The sequence below is a fragment of the Cylas formicarius genome, unplaced genomic scaffold, assembly GCF_029955315.1.
Source record: "Cylas formicarius isolate icCylForm1 unplaced genomic scaffold, icCylForm1.1 PGA_scaffold_4__25_contigs__length_36172078, whole genome shotgun sequence".
Classification (NCBI taxonomy): domain Eukaryota; kingdom Metazoa; phylum Arthropoda; class Insecta; order Coleoptera; family Brentidae; genus Cylas; species Cylas formicarius.
In genome coordinates this window covers 30,155,167-30,179,222 of record NW_026844334.1, presented here as the reverse complement: position 1 = coordinate 30,179,222, position 24,056 = coordinate 30,155,167, and the positions used below count along the sequence as shown (strand labels likewise).

Genomic DNA, 24,056 nt, shown 5'->3' with positions numbered 1-24,056 from the left:
AGGGGTGTTAGTCAACTGTCTACTGTGATAACTTGCATTGTCCATTAGAACGACGCTATTAGGAGGAATGTTTGGAACTAGTTTGTTTTTAAACCAACTTTCAAATAAATCAGCGGTGGTGTCTTCATGGTAATCCAGAGAAGAATCTTTAATATTTTTCGCAGACAAAGTCCATTTGGAATCCAACCATCTTTAGAGCCAGCATGCAAAATAGTTATTCTTTTACCTCTTTGTGATGGCGCGTTTATTTTACACTTATCGGTTGAGTCAACCCAACCCTTTTCGTGTCGGACCAAGTTTCATCCAAGTAAATAATTGGCCTTTGTTGTTCTCTGTAGATCCTAATTTTTTCTAGATATTCCAGTCGCCATTTCCGAATTCTAAAAGATTCCATTAAAACTTGCCTTTTGTCCATTTTTTTAAATCTAAAACCCATATGTTGAATACACTTCCATAAAGTAGTTTAACACCGGGTCATCTTTTTCAAGCCTCCGAATTAAGACACCTAATGTAGGCACGCTTTGTTCCTCGTATAACTGGTAAATTTTATGCCGTATATCTTGATCACTTTCATCTACACTCGAGAAAATGTCAGCATCGCTTCTTTTTTTCCTAGCTGAAATGGGATTATTCACAATTTTCCATACATATGATGTTGGAATTTTCGTCAATGTGCCCGTTTCTTCTAAAGATGCTTGCTTGCTGGCACCACGTTCAATGAGAGTCAAATAAACATTGTTTATAACTTCCTTAGTCTGAATAGAATAGTGTTTTCTACATTTGGGCGGAAGCATCTCCTGAGATACACTAGACTCGCACATATTTTGCATAATTCGCACACGATTCAACACATGAAATAAGAATGAAGAAAACTTAAACTAAGTAGTATAACAAACCAAAGAATATTAAACACACTTAGGTATAAAATTCTTTTCTATTACGGACCACAATTTTACCTGAATTTAAATTCCGAAATTTTAGGTAATAATCTTGTTGCATTGTATGTTAATGACCACCCTTGGTGACTTTCTTATATCTATGAACAGACCATACATTTAGGTTAATGTAAAGAAATTTGCTCCAATCCAAAGTTGGGAAATGTAAATTAAGTGAAGTCGATAACAATAAATTTGCATAAATAAAAAAACAGCTCATAAACCAACCAACGATTAAACCAACACATAACGATTAACGATGTACGATAGGTGTTAATAATTGTTGACTTAATAAGAATTAAGACTGAGATTGTATTTGTTCGTTAGAGCACTAGAAATCTGGTTCTTAATTCGTATTAATCCATACGTGAGCCTTTCCGTTATTATAGACGGGACACATCATACCAAAATATGAACATAATAAAAATATTATTCAGGATGAATTGAAAATAGTATATTATGCAACAATATTGTAAACGGCATTTGAGTCACAGGTTTATTTGGCATGAGCGGAGCGGGTGCTTAATAAACATTAACTAATTAATTATTAATAAACATGAATGTCAGAATTGACAAACGTCATAATTCAAACGTTTAAACGCTACGAACAAATTGTAGGTATTGGAGTACAAATAACAATTATTACAATTATTATTAATAATGTAACACGGTGTTGAGGAATATAAAAAACTAGTTCCTTAAAATTTGGAAATAGACATCGTAAATCCAAAAAGGAAAATTTTACAGTAAATGAAAAAAAACGTTAATAAATTATAGCAATGTTAGGTTTAAATTATTTTTATGCAAAAAATAAGATTTTTGTATTAAAATTCATTAAAATATTCTCAAATATGATTAAAAAATATCACAATAAATAATATGGCATGACATAATATGTTATAATTTTTTATTCATGCGAAAAATGATAAATTTATTGCGTAACTCCGTTTCAGATTAAAAGTGAAATACAAAAACATTGTAACCGACTGGAACATCTTGAAAACAGAACCTGGTTACCTGAAATTTTGTAAAACTGAATGTATGATGAGTAATTACAATTGCAATTAGCCTATAAATATAAATTGGTTTACTTGTTTTCCTTTACTTTAAAATTGGCAATTAACTAGTCTTTTTAATTAATCTTGTTCCTTTTTTGTAATGATGTCTTTGTAGTTAATTTTTTCGAAAGTTATATCGCCGTTGTTTAAAGTATCGTCTATAAAGGCTTCTAAATTCTCAGTATTATCCACACTTACCCTAACAAAATTTTCATTTTCGCTTAAGTCAGTGCCAATATTTTCTCGTAAATCTTTTTCAGAAGCATTAAGATAATTGTTTCGCCAGGGATTTGAATAAAAAAATGAACTAATTTCTTTGATTAATTTCTTTGATTTGCCCTGTTTATATAAATTTTCTGTCAATTTTATTCTCTGTGAGTCTTGCAATGAAAATTTCAATTCTCTGAGTTTCATTCAGATAGACCATATTCACTTTCTTCAGTGACGAAAATGTTGTTATAACAATTTAATGGTACTAGCTGCTTTTTCATTCCAAAATTAAATTTTTGTTTTTTATTCTCTTGCTCATAAAAACTAAGAGACAGTATGAACGATAAGTGAAATTTGAAAAAATGTGAAGTTGCACATTTCCATCACAGTTTCACAAAACTGTAGTTAGCGGTCGGGATGTTCTTTGTTCACCTACCGTAATTTTGTAATCTTGTAGAGATGATATTTTTCTTCTTTTAATACACGCAAAGCTGTTCGATGGCTAACATAATTATTTGAGGCTACTTATTATTGTTCTTCTAATAAAATGTATAGTCTTGTGTTCTGACCATGACTATCTTTTACATGCCCGGTTTCTATAAATTTTCTATCAATTTTAATCGCTATGGATCTTATAATAGCTTTTTCTGGATATATTTTAGCAGTTTAGTGGATATAATAAAATACCGATATCACAGTAAAATACTAATACAAATATATCATCAATATATGCAAATATTACCTTGCGTACAAATTCAAACTGTATGCCAAATAGCAAATAGCGTCTGGATAGATACTCTTCTTTTATTACTTTTTCTACAGGAGAGACCCCTTAGGCCAAACAGCAAAAATACTCACATTGCAGTAGTTTTAATGTAGAAACAGAAACAATGGAAAACCGGCGATACGAGCGGCGTGTGTTGCTTAGTATGTATTTGTCGGCTCCATATTTTTTAATCCAGTGGTATTTAGTTTCAACTAATTATTGCAAATACCCCATAATGTGCCTGTCTGCTCATATCTTCATCCCTACATACTTCTTGTTGAAGACTTTTTGTGTTTGGAAGTTATTTCAAGGAAAGCATCATCTAACCTCAAACTTGCTGTGCTAGTCCGATCGTGTCAATAAAGACCCGTAACGCACCTCCCAGTCAGGCTGAATCTGGAGATGATATGAAGAAATTCATTTCTTAAGTCTGTACTAACTTCTACAAGCAGATTGAGGTAAATATTTCTCAGCGCTTTGATAGTATTGAGGGCCAACTTTGGAATTTGAGTGACAGCTTGAAATCTCTTCAACTTACTGTTAGATGCAATTCTATGGACATGCGTAACTTAAAGGCTGCAGTCGACCAAAATAGTCAGTTGATCAAAAAGAACTCGCTTCGTTTCCACGGCATTGATGAAAGTGGGAATAATGCTCAGTTGTCCTTGTACCATTGCTGAATAATAAACTAGCAGTTTCCTGTAGCAAGGAAGACTTGGACTGCGCCTTTAGAATAGGGCAAGGCGGCGGTGATAAACCTCGTATTTTGCTGGGTACTTTTGTCCATGGGTGGAAAAGAAATTCTATTTTCAGCGCCAAAAGATCACTTAAAAACACTGGTTATTCCATCTTTGAGGATCTCACCAAAATCATGTAAGACTTGCTAATATTGGCAAAAAAGAAGTTTGGTAAAGCTAAGGAAAAATATACCATTGGAATGGCCAGGTACGTAAAAGATCTGGAATTTCAAAGGAGGACCATCTGCCCAACTTGTTTCTTTTTTTTTTTGGGCTTACTGCTATATCGATGCGATAGGCCTATTTGTATATAGATCAGGCGATGCTTTTTAGTGTGATGCATACATATTTTTTTTATTTTACTATTTGCTAAGCGGGTCATAACAGTATGGTTTTTGGTTTAGGAACTTGTTTATGTTTTGTTTTTAAGTTGCATAATATTTTTTGGAGCAGAAAACGCATAATTATACGGGACAAGCGCTGCTTGAGTATTGCCATTTTAATGTTCGGTCTCTACGATCTTTTTTCCTCAACAATTAATGATCTGTCTTTAGAAATTATTGGTTTATCTGAAACATAGCTTGTGTACTATTTAATATTGAAAATTATAAATTGTTAAGGTGTGATCGTGATAGTAGAGGGGGTGGTGTGCCTTTTTATATTAGAAAGAATCTAAAACACAAAGTGCTTGATGATATTGTCTACAACAATGTAGCGCTTGAACAAATGTGGATATCTATTAATATTGCTGGTAGGAGGGTTAGTTTACAGACCTTCCCACTTGAATATGAATGACTGTCTGCAGTCACTTGAAATAACCTTAATGCGATTAATTCCTGAATATTATTACGTTGACCTTCTTGGAGTGAATTGTAATAATGGTTCTCCTATTTTCTCCAATTTTTTGAGAAAGTATGCTCCTTTTCAACATATTCGGGAACCTAATCTCCTCTCATTGACTCTCATTGACTTAATTCTCAATACCTCTTCGAATATCGCGATAGAGCCCTGGGTATTTAAGATGCAGGGCATCTCTGAACATCATATGGTACATTGCAAATTGAAGGTACCTAAATCTAAACCTACAGGGATTTTTCTAAATTTTGTTATGAACATTTTTTATTTGATTTAAACAATATTAATTTGGGGTGAAATATTCGAACTAACTGACGTTGATAAAATGATGCAGGTTTTTAATACTAACTTACTAAAGGTGTTCAGCTTGCATGCTCCTTTAAAGACTGCGAAGATAACAAAACCGCCGGCTCCTTGGCTCATGGAAAACTTAAAAATAATGATAAAGTTGAAACATAAAGCACTGTCTAAATATAAGAAACATACAACCGAACAATCCTGGATTGAACACAAGGACTTGAGAAACCTTGTAAATATGGTTGTTAAGTCGGAGAAAAAGGCTTTTTTACAACACAAGTTTCTTACGGATCCAAAAAACTTCTGGCGTGAATTTATATATATATATATATATATATATATATATATATATATATATATATATATATATATATATATATATATATATATATATATATATATATATATATATATATATATATATATTATATATTACTTATATATCTTAATGTTTACTCCGGACCTTCACTAAATACAGATGTCTCAAATATTGCGGATGCTAATGAACTTAATCAATACTTTTATAATAATACGCCTCAAACAGACTTAAATAATGATTTCATTAACCAGTTCTACAACAACAATAACTCTTTAAATCCAGAAGAACTTTCATTTTCAAGTGTTAACATTTGTCGCATATTACGTATATATTTAATAAGTGCTTGTCTACAAACCAATTCCCTAAACCCTGGAAATACGCGAACGTCATTCCTAAAACCTCTCAACCGCATGATGTTTCTCAATGCCAACCTATTAGCACTCTGCCTACTATATCTAATGTGCTAGAAAAAGTCGTTGAGAAGCAGCTTGGAGATTTTATAGCCCGACACAATATTCTACCCCCAACGCAATCGGGCTTCAGAGCACATTATGGTACAAATACGGCTCTTTTAAAAGTTTGTGATGATATATTTCGGGCAAATGATATAGACCTGAATACCTGCTTAAGATTACTTGATTATAGCAAGGCATTTGACACCCTGGACCACCGCCTGCTCTTTGCTAAACTGAAATATTTTGGTTTGGGGGCTGGTGTGTTGCAGTTTTTCAAAAGTTACTTTTCTGATCGGTGTCAAAGAGTATTCTTCAATTAACAGCTATTCCAATTATGTAAATATTCGCAAAAATGTGGCATAGGGTAGTATTTTAGGTCTGATGCTGTTTTCCGTTTATACCTCCGTTTATATATCTCTGTTAATTAATCTCAAATTAATACCGCTGTTAATAATATAAACAGTGACCTACATGCTCTCAGTGATATTTCTAGTAAGCACGGTCTGTTACTTAACGAAAACAAGACGCAACTTATAATATTTGGTAAAGGTAAAGGAAAAATAATTAGTCTAGATGGTGCCAAAATTTTTTTAAATGACTTTCTCTTACGGCCGGTTGCTGAATGCAAAAATCTTGGTCTGTATTTGGATAATAATCTGCGTTTTGAAGATCACGTAGCTTCATTGATCCAGAAATTGTTTTGCAAGCTTCGGATTCTCTACTGTAATAAAGACTTTCCGGACACAGCAATTAATTTAAAACTTACCGATTACTTAATTCCATCCTCAATTTCTTACTGTATGGTAGTTTACTGGCCTGCCCTATTTCAAAAGGACAAGGTTAGTCTTCAGCGTCTTCAGAATGCCTGTCTGAGATTCTCATACAACATTCGTAAATTTGATCACATATCTACTAGCCTAGAGGATTCTCGCTGGCTAACATTAGACGAACGTTTAAAATCACAGTTTTTAGCCTTAAATAACAAAGTAATGTCTCTCCAACGTCCGACGTATCTTCTTGACAAGTTTACTCGTGGATGAGATATTCATTCGGTTAATACTCGCCATCGGGGGCTGTTTACCGTTCCCAAACATACCTCAGCACAGTTCCAGCGCAGTTTCACGTACAATGCTATCAAGGCTTACAACAAACTCCCTCTCCAACTGAGATCAATCACCTCACTAACTTCATTCAAACAAAAACTTAAACAATACATTTATTAAAATAGAGACCGATCATATAAATAGTAAATATCAAATTGTATATATGTATTTCTTTTTTGAATGTTTTTTTCACAATTTAACTCTAACATTTTGAATGAATGTCTATGTAATTTATGTACTATTTTATTTTATATATAGTGTCATATGCTGGTTTTAGGGGGCTGCATGAGAGCAACTATATTGGATGCCGCCCCCACAGTTATATATTTTGTAAGATATCATCTCCTTCGAAACCGAATAAAGGCCCTTTATTATTATTATTAGAATAAACTGATGCTAAAAATATTTTTTTAAGACGCAAAAACTTTTTCCCGTGCACGAATTTACAGCGAATTTTATGTGGAATTTCACGTGCGAAAGGAACTAATTCATATGCACCGCTTTTCCGTTTTACGCCCACCGTAAAATTTATCTAAATTCGCCCGTAAGTTTTCTATTAGCATTTAACCGCGTTTAAAGTCAGTTCCGTTTAAACCGTGGCACTAAAATTGCATCTAATATAAAGTCAAACTTCCGCGATGATTTAGTCCCCTGCCGTAAATTCGAGGGATTTATAACGGAGAATACCGCGAAGGACGATTATACGTTAACTTTAATCGAATTCTGCATATTCGGCGATGGCTGTTCCGAATTATTGGTTTACCGAAAATTTTGCATTTAGGAGTAGACTAACGGAAAATGTTTATGTCAAATGTTTATTTAAGATTTGCAGAAGTTTAAGGATTTTGTCGAGCTGGAATGGTGGCTGTTCCCATGCAACATCAGATTCGAAGTTTTACTTGAATATACTTATTTGAATAGCTTGTTTTCTCACTATTAAAGCTTCAAAAATTAGAATTGCTGTGAGTGGTTTATCTTATATGGGGACGCGGAAATAATTCACAAACTTCAAAATAACAAATGATATTTGAATGAAATTTGATATACATGGCATTGCTTTATTTTTTATAGGATTTAATTTTATAATTATTTCGTAAATGTCAAATTTTGACAGATGGTAATTTTTTACAGCCCTCTATTTAACTTGCAAATCTTGCAAATGAATTTGAGATTTTTACCCCCAACCGGGGCTAAATCTTTAACGTAAATGTTCCGATGGGGCTGAATTTTCGCATACGTCTTCAGTTTGGTCAACAATAAAGGATTATTGTGTTTTTGAGCTAATACAGGTCCGTATTTAGAAGCATGGGGTCAAATTTTGAAATATTGAGATTACTCAATGGGGCTGAAATGTTGCATACACATTCAGTTCCAAGGGCAATACGTACAATATTAATATATGAGTTTAAGAAACACTCACTTACTGTAACTAAATAATGATAAGTATTCAAAAGACATTGTTAAAAAACAACAACGGATAATTTTTCTGAAATTATAAAATACGTTTATTCTATTTATTATTTTATGTCGAACAAATGTGCTTACTAATTATATAAAAAGTAACCTCTAACTCGGAGAAACATGTATTTAATCTATGTTGATAAGTGTAAATAAACAAAAATAAGTATAAATTTTGCAATAACGAGAGACCAAATAAAAACTAAACTTATTAATCCGTGTTCTCAAGTTAAACGGTCATGAAAATTATTTAATAATTAAACATTTTTTCAATGGAATTATGACAGGTTAGTTGAATGAATCTATTTCTTTATATTATGTGATAATGCATATTTTTAATTTTTTTTTAAGACATTTCAATGTTAGTTCAGATTATCAGTTCTTTTGCCTCGTCACTAATGGGCATAACTTTTTTTTTGGTTGAGGTCTTAAAGTGGATATGAAAGGATCCGTATCATGTGCATTACATTTTCGTTTGTAGCACTTTTGCTACACTTTCTTGAATGAAGATTGCGATAGTGTTTGTAGTCTTTATTTCTGCACTCTAACTATGAAATAAGAATGAACATTTTCAGGAAATCTGCAACCAGCGGGCGGTTAGTCATTTTCTAAAAACTACATATCCTAATATTAGTGATGCTCAAACTGAAATAGTGATTCATGAAGTCCTACAGCGTTTTTTGCCACAGTTTAGACGAACATGGAATACATGTCGAGAATAACAACCAAATTTGAAGAAAAGTATGCAGATTGGTTACAAGGTACTTTCCATGTAAAATTATCAAAAAACAAGCAGCATCAGCCTACCACCAATAATGCTGGAAGACCGTGCAAAAACTTTGAGGAGTGCGGTCATCGTTCGAAACAGTATAAGAAAAGTCGGATCCGGGCTACATATACCCAAAAAGAAATCAACTAGACTTTTAAAAATGAGGGACATGACATTCTTCCACCTTATTATAAGATATTAGAGGCAAAAAAGGGGTGATATCCCCAAGATATTATTGTCACGGAAAGTTCGGCTAGTGTGGGTTTACAAAGTTTGTTGAACCACACAACTACATGAATTTTTCAATGAAAGACAAACGAAGAACTTGATAAAATTAAGGGCGAACCGCTATCTTTATTTTCTAAATGGGGTTGCGGTGGGGCATCAGGGCGGAGTGAATATAAACAAAAATTCTTTAACGTGGAAGTTTGCGACGCTAACCTTTTTATGACGTCTTTGGTGCCCTTAAACTTAAAAATGGAAACAATGTTTTGTGGGAAAATAAACAGCCTTCTTCTACTAGGCTTTGTAGATGTATTAAATTTGAATTTGTCAAAGAAACTACACAAGTCATACGAGCAGAAACTACGATATTCTGTTCAAATAACCAAACGTTTAAAGTAAAACATGAACTTATGTTCACTATGCTCGATGGTAAGACTGCCAGGCTGTAACAGAAACCCACGCTGCTTCTTCATGCTTCAGTTGTGGTGTAACTACATCAAAAATGAACAAACTAGACTTAGTTAAAAATAGAACGATCAATAAGGATGGAATGCACGCACGCATTAAATTTATGGAATGTGTGTTACACATTTCATATAATTTGCCATTGAAGTCTAGGAGAACAAATGCGGAAAACGTTCCATTAGAGAGACACAAAAGAAATTAATTCAAACACAATTTCACGAAAAATTTGTTATCAAGGTTGATGTAGTAAAGCAGGGCACCGGAACTACGAATGCTGGTAATAAGTCCAGAAGATTTTTTGCCAATCCGGTCCTTAAATCAGATATTACCGGATTCGATGAAGAACTAATCCGGCGTTTTGCTGTCATACTTGAAATAATAGCCTGCGATGAAACAGTAGATACCAAGAAATTTGGTGAATATGCCTGGAGGACGGGAGAATTATTTGTCAATAAATATAATTGGTATAATATGCCATCCACTGTTCATAAAGTGTTAGTGCATGGTAATGAAATCATGGAACCTTACTGTTTTTCAACGGGAGCGCTAGCGGAAGAAGCCTAACACTCGTATTCATAGTCGAACGCCAGCGAATCGCCGAAAACAACCGCTCGCTGGTAATGTTTCCGGCGAGCGCCTGCATGAAGAAAGAAAATTTTGGTCTTTTCATAGACAGTCGCCAGCGCATCGCTGGCGGGCGAAGAGGATGGCGCATATTCAGCGATTCAATTTTGTTTACATTTTTTATGGTTGTGTTGAAATATATGGGTCTTGATGTTCCTCTTTTCGTTATGGTCATAATACCTAATGCATCGAAAAATTTCTAAATAAAATCAGTTAGTCGACGATAATCGTTCTAGGACGAACCAGTCATTTTAATTTTCAGTTTTGTTTTAATTTTTATGCAATTATGGCAGTTCCTTATACTCGAGAAGATAAAGAAGTATTGGTCCAAATTATAAAAAAATACCATATCATTGAAGATAAGCGAACAGATGCATCAACAATTAAGAAAAAGAATGCGGCATGGGCCAGCGTTACAGACGACTTTAACGCAAGTCGAACTACAGAAAAGGTAAATATCACTGTACCACCTCAAATAATTTTAAATATGGAAATAGTATTTAAAACTTGGGTATTATCTCACAAATCTCAGAAGCATACTTTGAATAACCTTATAAATTGTACATAAATCCAAATGTAATTTTAGCGCACTAGTGTTCAATTAAAACGTTGTTGGGATAAAATTAAAAGAAAACGCAAAGAAGAATTAGCTGAGGAACGACGTTCGAGAATGCTTACAGGAGGTGGTGAATCCATGCCTGATAAAATTTTAATTCCTGGTGTTGATGAAGTTGTTCCGCATTTAACGGAACATGTGGAAAATCCTTTTGATTCAGATGGCAAATTTGAATCAGCAGAAAAAGATTATACAATTCTAGGTAAAACTAAATTCATTATGTGCAACTATTTTTATTCAAAATTATTTTAAAAAATCGAATTTAGACTACATATATTTTTAGATATATCCGAACCTTCACATACAATAACAAAAGACCAGTCATCATTACCAGAAGATAATAATGCACCATCCACATCCTCCACCATCCAGATAAAATCTGTTAGCCTAGCTTCACGTGAAATAGAAGTTCCAACACCTTTAAGCAGCGATTCTATTTCTCGTAAAAGGCTATATCCGGATGAGAAAAAAATATTACAAAATATTACAAAGCAAAAAGATAAAGTTGTTTTTGCTAAATCGAGTGGGGACTTGAATGCTCTTTTTAAGGAGAGGATTGCTAATGCCAAATTAGAAAGACAGCATTTAATAGACATCCACGAAATAAACAAACAAGAAGCTATTGAAAAAAGAGAAGAGGCGAAAATTAGAAGACAAATAGCGGAAGTGCAGTTATCAATAAAAAGGGAGGAATTACGTCAACTTTTATTAAAAAACGATTAATTTGTTATCAATTTATTAATTAAAAAATTATTCTAAATTATATTAAGTAATGCCTAATTGTTAATATGCCATATATTTTAGTAATCAAGTTAGTTAGATTTGGTTAGTTAATAGGTTTCAATATAGTTATATATGTATAATAGCATAATATAATAAAACTATTTCATTCTGTAAAGTGACGCGCAATCAATGCACGACGAACTCCATAACCTTGAGCATTTCCCCTTACTTGTAAGTTTTCTGGTATATTTGCATCTCTTTCTTCCACCAAAACTTCATCTAGGTTCTCTCCAAAATCAATTCCTATATTATATAAAACCGCACAAGCCACTACTATCACGCAAGTAGTTTCTAATTTAGTTCCTAGCCCTTTCGCCAAACAAGGGAAACGTCTTTTCCACACTCCAAATAATCTTTCTACAACGTTTCTTGTTCTAATTTGGCTCGAATTGTATAAAATTTCGGAGTCGTTTTCTGGGTGCAGTAGAGGAGTCATAAGATATGGCAAACAAGGGTACCCACTGTCACCTAACAAATATCCATGCAAATGCCCTGCTTCAAATCTGGCTTTTAATGAACTATTATTAAAAATCATGCTGTCATGTTCCCTTCCAGGCCACCTTGCAACAATGTCCATAATTTTCATAGATGGTCCAGCAACAACTTGAACGTTTATACTGAATGTACGTTTTCTATTTCGGTATAATTCTGCAACCAAACCACCAGGATTCTTGATTGGTATGTGCGTACAGTCTATACAGCCAACTACCTCAGGAAAGTGCGCAATCTGGTAAAATTGTTCATATATATGTTGTTCTTCTGCATGTGTTGTGGGCATCTTAATAGAATTACGACTTTGAGCTGCAAATATTGTTGAAATTTGTTTTACTATTCTACTCACAGTTGACTGTGAGATTCCTCCAAGATCCCCACAAGTAAGCTGCAAAAATTAAATATTAATACAATTAAAAAAATACATTTATTTAAATATATTTACTGTACAGAAATAAAAACAGAAAGAAAAAGTGAAAATAGATATTAGTAAATACTTTACCTGAAAACTTCCAGATGCATAAAATCGTAATGTGCATAACACTGCTATTAAAGGCGAAACTGGTAAACCACGCTGGTTAACTTTTAATAGTTCTGGTTCCACTAATTTAATTAAATGTTCCATAACTACATTTTTACTGAATCTGTATCGACGTTTAAATTCGAAATCATTGTAAAATTGAACTGGGTTTTGCATATCTCTAATATATCTTTTAGGCATTCTTAAATTAATGTCATCATTTTCGTCGATTTCTGCATTTAGTCGGACAATATTATAAAGGTTTTCCATAATAGTTATAGCAAGTCTATGCTCTTAAATTCAACTGGCGAGTCGCCCGGAGAATGTCGGGACACGCTCCAGTCGCCCGGCGAAAGACAATCGGTTCAGCTTAAACAGCGCATGTGTTCTTTCCTCGAAATTCGACTATGAAACGAAAAAAATAAACTTACACTCGTATTCATAGTCGAACGCCAGAGCGAATCGCCGAAAACAACCGCTCGCTGGTAATGTTTCCGGCGAGCGCCTGCATGAAGAAAGAAAATTTTGGTCTTTTCATAGACAGTCGCCAGCGCATCGCTGGCGGGCGAAGAGGCTGGCGCATATTCAGCGATTCAATTTTGTTTACATTTTTTATGGTTGTGTTGAAATATATGGGTCTTGATGTTCCTCTTTTCGTTATGGTCATAACACCTAATGCATCGAAAAATTTCTAAATAAAATCAGTTAGTCGACGATAATCGTTCTAGGAAGTTTTCAATTTTGTTTTAATTTTTGTGCAATTATGGCAGTTCCTTATACTCGAGAAGATAAAGAAGTATTGGTCCAAATTATAAAAAAATACCGTATCATTGAAGATAAGCGAACAGATGCATCGACAATTAAGAAAAAGAATGCGGCATGGGCCAGCGTTACAGACGACTTTAATGCAAGTCGAACTACAGAAAAGGTAAATATCACTGTACCACCTCAAATAATTTTAAATATCGAAATAGTATTTAAAACTTGGGTATTATCTCACAAATCTCAAAAGCATACTTTGAATACCCTTATAAATTGTACATAAATCCAAATGTAATTTTAGCGCACTAGTGTTCAATTAAAACGTTGTTGGGATAAAAATAAAAGAAAACGCAAAGAAGAATTAGCTGAGGAACGACGTTCGAGAATGCTTACAGGAGGTGGTGAATCCATGCCTGATAAAATTTTAATTCCTGATGGTAATGAAGTTGTTCCGCATTTAACGGAACATGTGGAAAATCCTTTTGATTCAGATGGCAAATTTGAATCAGCAGAAAAAGATTATACACTTCTAGGTAAAACTAAATTCATTATGTGCAACTATTTTTATTCAAAATTATTTTATAAAATGGAATTTAGACTACATATATTTTTAGATATATCCCAACCTTCACATACAATAACAAAAGACCAGTCATCATTACCAGAAGATAATAATACACCATCCACATCCTCCACCATCCAGATAAAATCTGTTAGCCTAGCTTCACGTGAAATAGAAGTTCCAACACCTTTAAGCAGCGATTCTATTTCTCGTAAAAGGCTATATCCGGATGAGAAAAAAATATTACAAAGCAAAAAGATAAAGTTGTTTTTGCTAAATCGAGTGGCGACTTGAATGCTCTTTTTAAGGAGAGGATTGTTAATGCCAAATTAGAAAGACAACATTTAATAGACATCCACGAAATAAACAAACAAAAAGCTATTGAAAAAAGAGAAGAGGCGAAAGTTAGAAGGCAACTAGCGGAAGTGGAGTTATCAATAAAAAGGGAGGAATTGCGTCAACTTTTATTAAAAAACGATTAATTTATTATCAATTTATTAATTAACAAATTATTCTAAATTATATTAAGTAATGCCTAATTGTTAATATGCCATATATTTTAGTAATAAAGTTAGATTTGGTTAGTTAATAGGTTTCAATATAGTTATATATGTATAATAGCATAATAATAAAACTATTTCATTCTGTTAAGTGACGCGCAATCAATGCACGACGAACTCCATAACCTTGAGCATTTCCCCTTACTTGTAAGTTTTCTGGTATATTTGCATCTCTTTCTTCCACCAAAACTTCATCTAGGTTCTCTCCAAAATCAATTCCTATATTATATAAAACAGCACAAGCCACTACTATCACGCAAGTAGTTTCTAATTTAGTTCCTAGCCCTTTCGCCAAACAAGGGAAACGTCTTTTCCACACTCCAAATAATCTTTCTACAACGTTTCTTGTTCTAATTTGGCTCGAATTGTATAAAATTTCGGAGTCGTTTTCTGGGTGCAGTAGAGGAGTCATAAGATATGGCAAACAACTACTTACAATTAGTTCTGTGTACATAACTCGGTAAGATATGGATGTTCTTCTATATTTGAAGTAAAAAAACTAAACCTGTATAACAACAGTCCAACAATACAACGCAACAATAATATAATATAAAATATCAATAACAATAATAACAACAATAAAAGGCGTAAAAATTTAAACTACTCGTTCGCAGAATAATTGATCGAATTGATAGATCGCGCATTTTCCCAGATTTTGGTAACAGCCTACTAGACAAAATTCGAAGCTCCCTTACGGCGCGCAGTAGAAGATGATATTATGGTACATGTTAGTGCGTGTAGGCAGATGTAGCTAAAGTTGTGTGTCTAAAGATCTCAATGTGCGTGGTTTAAATATAGTTTATTTTTAAAGTATCATTTGAAGTGTACCAAATAATTTGAAGCGTATTATTTTCATATGATTAAAAAGAGCAAAATATACTTGTTTAAACGTGAAAATAAGAAAAGGAAAATAAATTGAATAGGCATGAAAAATTACATATAATTCTGCCGCAGAATCAAGACATTTCGGTTGCGAATAAATTTGCCTATTTTCAATGACTCTACGACAATATAGCCGAAGATAATTTAAAAAATCAATCAAATTTTACGAACTTCAATTATTTGTTAATATTAAAACCCTAAAAAGAAAAGAGTTTATCGAACTCTGGATATGGATTTGGAAGAACTTACGGTTCTGGGAGAAATAGAAATTACCCCGAATACTTCCAGCAGTGCTATGGAAAGAAACACCGAAACAAAAAAACACAAGTTTGGGCACTACCGACCCCGATGGAAGCATCTATTGTGGCCACGAGATTTTGCTCCAAGACGTGCACCAAGACGTGCAGTGATGGAATATTCACCAGGTATAACTGCTAATACTGGAAATAACAAAATCAACATATTATGGTGGAACGAGCGAATCAGGGAAGGCTTAGTTTTAAGTAATGGGTGGACTTTTACAGAGGACAAATTATTGGGTCATATATTTTTGATGGAAATGAAATGCCGAAAGATACCAACAAATTCTAATGCGTTTATCGACAATTTGCCACTTCAGCAAAATAGTAAGCTATACTTTCAACGTGACGGGGCACCTAAATAATGTGTTTGCCGAAGACTGGATCGGAAATAAAGGCCTCCCAGGTCTCAAGGCCTGAACCCCTGCGACTTCTTTTAGTGGGGGATAATCAAAGACCTTGTATTCCGAAATCGTCCAACACCTAGAAGGGAATTGGAAGAGGCCCTGCATTCAGGCAGCTTCGCGCGGTAGAATTCCTTATTTATCTACTCATTTAGAGGGCGTGCGACGCCTACTATGCTAAATATCAATAATTACTAACGTCTTTTAAACTATTTAATAAAAATAGGTGTATGCCATTTAAAGAAATATAACGTTGGGTGATATCTAGGGAACACAAAACGGGTAAAATTCCCACTTAAAAAAAATTAAAAATATTTTTACACTCTACTCTTACAATTAAAACAGAAGGACTTTAAAATCGCACATTTTTGAGAATCACCCTGTAGCTCAAAAAAGCCTTGACATATCACGATGCGGTTTTCAGTTTTTGACTTATCTCGAAAATCGAGCCAGTCCGTAACATTCATATCAGTTTTGGGCTACCTGTGCTGCAAATTAAAGCCATAGAGACCGCTCGAATTTGGACCACCTTGTAGAGTATAAAAAATGTGAAACGATTAACGGATTTATATATTTATCACATAATCTGGAGGACAATTGGAAATATCCAATCAACTCTTTAGTAAAGACATCATTACCAATAAAAAATTACGAAAAATAATTATTGCTGGTATAGAATATATATAAATATCAATATTTTATCTTCAAAGCTAGCTAAGGATTCAAGTTAGTTTTTATTTTTGTAAAAATTGTTACTGTTACGCAACCTTCCAAAAAAACACGAAATCCGTTATACCATTAATCCTGACCAGCAGTAAATTACATTGTTTATACATTGAGACATATACAAAAATCAAAGATATACGAAATAATTAGCCCCGAATAAACACTTCATTTCATCATTCAGTTACTTTTTAGTTCACTTGGTATGGATTCGCTTTTATGTTAACCACAGTTTATGGAAAACGCTTTTAAAAAATTATGCTTTGGAGAAGTAAACGATAATTTGTTTCTAACACTGTCAACATGTGTGTGAAGTTTGTACCATAAATATGATTTAATGTCTGTCAAAAATAAATTGACTTGCTTGTTTGTTAAACTTGAAAGTGGATTGGGCACACACTTAACTTAACAAACCTACAACAAAGTAAATAAAATATATGTTGTGGACCTGATTAATCCAAACTCTATATAAACGTCAAAAATTCATATTATTTTGAAGTTCCTTAATTTTTGATCACGTGCCCTAGAAGTCTCAATACTTTATTTACATTGGCATTTATTATTGCCTGCTAGACGAATAGTCACAGTACTATATCAGGCAATTATGACTTAAGCATTTCTTTTAATTTAACTTTTCATAAGAATGTGCACTGGGTGTTGCGTATTACTGGTGGACCAATGATTTTCATACGCTAAGGAATCTGATTTAAATCCGGATTGCAGATTTGCACATGCAATATGGTTTCCACACCTACGTGCTTGCCGACGTGTGAATCAGCGGTTCAACGCAACATCCTGCTAGAACGGTGGCTGTTCCCCTGCAACATCAGATTCGGGTGTTTTATTTCCTTTGAAACTTTGGACTACATTTCGAATAGGTTCAACTTTAAATACTTTGTCACAATTAAAGCTTTAAAAATTATAATTGCAGTGCAGCCATTTCGAGACCATAACGACCTCATTAAGTTAAATAGTTTTTCGAAATATCCAATCAACTCTTCATCATAGTTATCATTACTAATAAAATATATCAAAATCCTATATTTATTTTTTACTGAAATATTTTACGGAAACAGTTAACCTAATATTAAAATATTAAATGAAAATTATATTCTTTCTTTCAATATCAAGAAAACTATTCGATCATTAAATTCATGTGCTAAGGCTCTACAATTTCATCATTTTTTTCAAACGTTGTGTTGCTGACTCTTTAACACACATACCATATATATATATATATATATATATATATATATATATATATATATATATATATATATATATATATATATATATATATATATATATATATATATATATATATATATATATATATATATATATATATATATATATATATATATATATATATATATATATATATATATATATATATATATATATATATATATATATATATATATATATATATATATATATATATATATATGTTTAGCTTTTGGTTCTTGGGTTATAGGTCTATGTATTAAAAGCGATTAAAATTTTTTGTCCATATATTGACGTTTCGGTCTTCTATGACCTTCTTCAGAAAGGGAAACAGTCTAAAATTATGTTATAGTACAGTTCTTTTTTTTTCACATATACACAACGGAATTACAAAGAACCTTACCAAAAAGAGACAAACACAAATCTTAAAATTGAAGAGGTAGCATCATATGGAAGTTTATACTTTAAAAGCGTTTGGTTTTGTCATAGTGCCTAGAAATATTATTGTTTTGGTTTTTTTCCAACTATAAGAATAAAAAAGTCATACCCTTGATAAAAGATAAAAGTCCAACAAAAAATGATTTGTATACGGCACTCACACACATAATACACACAAATTTAACGAAACAGTTAAAATATATATAAGAGTTTAAAAAAATAATAATAATACCGATACGCGAGGTTTGCTCGCGTCGACGTTACTGTAAAAACATCGTACGATGCACGATTGTTTTGGTGCAAGGTTCAGAGGATATACAGAGTGTTTTTGTTAATTTATAATTTTTTTCTTTTATTTATTTTAAATTATTTTTATATATTATAATTTTATATTAATATATTCCTATGTTGTATCTTTCATTGTTGTGTTATTTCAGAATGTTGCAATATAACTTACTGAGATTGTTGGTGTCTGTTTTCGAATTTATAGAGTTCTTATTTTTTTGGATCTCAACCATTTCCAGAATTTCCCTTTTTTTTGTATTATTTTCGGTTTTTAGAATTTTTACTTTCGCAAAGTTGAAAGAATGCTTGGTTTCCGCGCAATGACTCTTCAGGGCAGTCGTATTTTTTTTGACGTATTTGTGACCATTAATTCTGTTTTTAAGATACTGGCTTGTTTGACCGATGTACACACCTTCACAATCGTTGCAAGGTATCTCGTAAATGAAGTGACTCTTCTTTTCGTCCGGTATCTTGTCTTTTAATTTACTGAAAATGTTTTTTACCAAATTGTATCCTTTGTGAGCAATAGTAATGTTGTGATTCATAAAAATTTTGCTAAAATTTTCGGACATACTGGGTATATAAGGAAGCGAAAGATAATTATTTTTTTGTTTTTGTTGGGTGTTGCTTTTTTGTTTAGTTTGGTTATAGAATAGGTATATACGTTTTTTGAAAATGGTGTTAATTAATCGTTCCGGATAGTTGTTTAGTTTTAATGCTTGTTTTGCTTTAGTAATCGATTTTTCTCTGAAATCCGGATCAGAGAGTTTAATTGCACGGTCAGCCAAGCCAATAATTACGGATTTTTTTTGCGATATAGGGTGCTGGGAGTTAAAATTAACGTATCTGGAAGACTAGGTCACTTTAGTGTACCACTCGGTTTTAATTCCTTTTTTTAAATTATGAAGGGTTTCTATTGTAAACTGTAATTTCTGATGGTAGCTGTTGAAGAGTTGAAGAATTTCGTGTTGTTTGTTTTTTGGTATTGCCGTTATGCAATCGTCTACGTATCTGTAGAAAAAAGGTATGTCAAAAAGGGCATTGCTAAGGACCGGCTCCTCCAAATCTTCCAGTACAATTTGTGCGATGGCGCTGGAAATTGAAACTCCCATGGCGCATCCGTCGATTTGTTGATAAAAAACTTTGTTGTATGCAAAATAGGTTGATTTTAGTGTTATTTGTTGTATATATATATATATATATATATATATATATATATATATATATATATATATATATATATATATATATATATATATATATATATATATATATATATATATATATATATATATATATATATATATATATATATATATATATGATGACACTATATTCCGAGATATCATCCGTCGTCTCTCGTATTGAGGTGTCCGGACTTTTCTACTTCGATGGTATATCGTATAATCCTAGTCCTAAAATCAGGAATATTAGCTATTTGTTTGCAAGTGCCGAAATCAATTTTATGGCCTGTCTGATGTTGGTGCTGAAACAAAGCAGATGTTGTTTGTTTGTTTCTTATGGCTAAACGATGTTCCTCGAGCCTGGCTGAAATCCTTCTGTTGGTCTGTCCCACATAAGTCAGGCTGCACGATCCGCATGCTACACTGTATACTCCTTGGTTTTCCAGAGTAATTTTTTGTTTTGGGTTTCTTAGTATTGCTCCGATGGTATGGTCAGGTTTGTATGCCGTTGATATGTCGTGTTTCCGTAATATTCGGCCGATTTTGTCAGTAACCCCCTTGATGTATGGCAGGACAGCGATCGATCTTCGTTGGGTCTCGTCCTGCACTCTCTGCTGCGGCTGTTGTTGTTTACTGATTGCCTTGCTGATGGTGCGCCTTTGGTATCCGTTTTGTCGAAGACAGGTACTAATTTTCTTCAGTTCTTTATCTCTGTTCCTCTCGTTTGTGAGCCTGAAGGACCGAGCAATTACTGTATTTGCCACTGCCTGTATCTGTGATGGGTGGTGATGAGATTTAGCGTTCAGATATCTATTATTGTGTGTTGGTTTTCTATAGACAGTGTGTTCTAAGTTTCCATCTTCGGCCCTTGTGATGTGCACATCTAAAAAGGGGCAGACTGTTATCCTGAAGGATTCCAGTCGGATGCAGGAGATAGATATATATATATATATATATATATATATATATATATATATATATATATATATATATATATATATATATATATATATATATATATATATATATATATATATATATATATATATATATATATATATATATATATATATATATATATATATATATATATATATATATATATATATATATATATATATATATATATATATATATATATATATATATATATATATATATATATATATATATATATATATATATATATATATATATATATATATATATATATATATATATATATATATATATATATATATATATATATATATATATATATATATATATATTCTCACGTATTGATTCACGGATGGAAAAATGTGATGACACTATATTCCGGGATATCATCCGTTCGCTCGTTGAACTCCGACTGGAATCCTGCAAATCTTGCATCCGACTGGAATCCTGCAGACGTTTCGCCAAAATCTCACTTGGCATCTTCAATGCTCGCGCTCCGAAAACACTTCGAAGTGTTTTCGGAGCGCGAGCATTGAAGATGCCAAATGAGATTTTGGCGAAACGTCTGCAGGATTCCAGTCGGATGCAAGATTTGCAGGATTCCAGTCGGAGTTCAACGAGCGAACGGATGATATCCCGGAATATAGTGTCATCATATATATATATATATATATATATATATATATATATATATATATATATATATATATATATATATATATATATATATATATATATATATATATATATATATATATATATATATATATATATATATATATATATATATATATATATATATATATATATATATATATATATATAGACACTATATACTATATGGGAGTCCGTAGAGACCAGGAATATTAGAGTGATGTGGGGTGACAGATTTTTTTTTTCACGGAGTCTGATAGAGAATATAATAACAGATTTAAGGTTGCAATCCATAGATGACGTAGAATCTTTTTTAAGTTCACGATATGTTCTATCTATCTATATCTATCTATAAACAACCTGGCGAAACGTTAGCTGGTTTGAGTTAACAAAAACCGACGCAAGAGGAACCCAGAAGTTTTATAAAAAGTATTACAGTAGCATGTGGAAGTTTCTTTGAAAACAAAAAAATGAAATTTTAATGTTGAGATATTTACAAACACCAAAAATATACTAATGAATTAAATCAAAATAATCATTTTCAAGTATATATGTTTAACATTCCTTCTAAACAAAAGATTACTTTTTATTTCACATGGTATGGATTCACTTTGATATTAACGAGAGTAAATGGAAAACAAAACAACAACAAAAATATGCCTTGGAAAAGTTAGCGATGATTTGTTCCTGACGTTGTCAATATGTATGTGTAGCTTGTACTTTAAATATGATTTTATGTCTGTCCGAAATAAATTGGCTTGCCTGTTTGCTAGACTTGAGACTGGACCGGGCACACTTCCTTTTAATTTTGAGCGAATGTCATATTTTCGGAACCAAAAAAAACCTAAAACAATAACTTTGCTCTATAAAAATACCTAGTATACTGGACCTGATTAATTCACACTTTAGGATGCTGCCAATATATACGTTATAAAATCATAAGTTTAACTTTACATAAGAATGTACCCTGGCTGTCCCGTATTATTGGTTTACCGATGAATTTCATATTTATTTATTTATTTATTAAGTTGATTAATCAACTCATTAGTAAAGTAAAAAATCACAAAAATAAATTACAAATAATATAGAATATATCAGTGAATGGACAACGAATGAAAAATTTATTTTTCATATTTAAAGCTACGTTATTTACGTTTATTTTTGTTATTGTAAAATTTGTGTGTGAGGTAAATACCTTACACTTTCAACTAAATAACCATCTTCAATGACACATGCTTAGTCTTATTTCTAAACAAAATTATACTTTTTAGCTTCCTCGGTATGGATTCGCTTTCATATCAGTAGTAGTATGTGTCAAAAGTAAATCCAAAAAGAATGCTAGTCTTAAAATTGAATTCATGGGCATAGACTTAGGTCCCTTCTAATTTTGAGTGAATGCCATATTTCCCGAAGCCATATACAAAGTTACAGCAATAATTTTGCACTGATATGCCAAATAAATATATGTTACGTTTTGTGCTTTGATAAAAAAGCATAAAAAATAATACAATTTTGTTATAATTACCTTTATTTTTGATTAGGGGCCCCAGAGTTCATTTAAAATTGGCTTTTATTAGGGTCTACTAAACGAATAGTTAAAGGCAATTATTGATATAAACAGCTTCTTTTGAAAAATGCGAAATGCAAATGCAAAAATACGATTTATTTATTTAGTTCATAGACGCAGCCTCTGAAAAAATATTAAGTTATGTAATGCTCTGAGCAGAAAATGAAAGAAAATATTCAACAACGACTCTGTCTCGCTGACGCAAACATGCTGCTGTTGTCTTATTTCGTGGTGATATTCAGAAACTGCCGATTATTTGTCGAATCCCGACTGATCTCTGGGGTTCTTGTGGTCTGACTAATTCTTATTCGACCTCTTTCTCCGAAGTTTTATTTGCCACCGCTGCACAGTATTATGTAAACATCTGCTGTCTGGCGTTCAATTTTATCTATAATCGTTTGTAAATCTTAAAACGGAATATGAATTGCGGAGTTCAGAAAAAGAACTGAAATGTACCAATTCCTGGTTAAAAGATTCGGGTTGAGACATGTCACTGTCTCTGCTCTGGATCAGTATGAGTAGGTTTTTTTTAGACGGAATGGCCTAAAGGGCATTCTACTCAAGAATATGCTTGTTACAATTTTAATAATAAACTGAGTGTATTATAGTCACGTAATTGGATTAATTTAACTATTCGTCTAACAGACGTGTAAAACTAATCAAAATCAATTGAGTTACTAGCCCTGGCAATGACTTTATTTCGTTTATCATACTATTTTTATTCCTAATTTTTATATTAAAATTGTTGCGTTGTAACTCTCGACAATTGTTATAGCGTTCAGAACACTCAGTCGGAAAACTAGGTTGAATTGTCTGAATATAAACCCTATTGAGCTTCTTCGGGATGATCCTCCCAAAATCATTGAACGCTATAATGAAAGTG

General features: G+C 32.4%; 2 protein-coding genes across 3 annotated transcripts in view; both read right to left on the bottom strand.

Moving 5' to 3' along the window:
• Positions 1–24,056, bottom strand: part of LOC132700417 (gamma-aminobutyric acid type B receptor subunit 1) — a 476,519-nt gene that overhangs the window by 284,964 nt on the left and 167,499 nt on the right. The window lies entirely within an intron of this gene.
• On the bottom strand, positions 11,728–12,970 carry LOC132701100 (putative nuclease HARBI1). Its single transcript, XM_060668780.1, has 2 exons — positions 12,670–12,970; positions 11,728–12,555 (listed from the first exon to the last, which is right to left on the bottom strand). The coding sequence occupies exons 1-2, from the start codon at positions 12,955–12,957 to the stop codon at positions 11,779–11,781; spliced, it is 1,065 nt and encodes a 354-aa protein (XP_060524763.1). The 5' UTR covers positions 12,958–12,970; the 3' UTR covers positions 11,728–11,778.

What these genes read in the sequence shown, in the direction of transcription:
- LOC132701100 (XM_060668780.1), bottom strand. Translation starts at nt 12,957, where the DNA reads ATGGAAAACCTTTATAATATTGTCCGACTAAATGCAGAAATCGACGAA. An exon ending in ATGCATCTGGAAGTTTTCAG is followed by an intron (nt 12,556 to 12,669) that starts GTAAAGTATTTA and finishes TAATTTTTGCAG; the next exon opens with CTTACTTGTGGGGATCTTGG.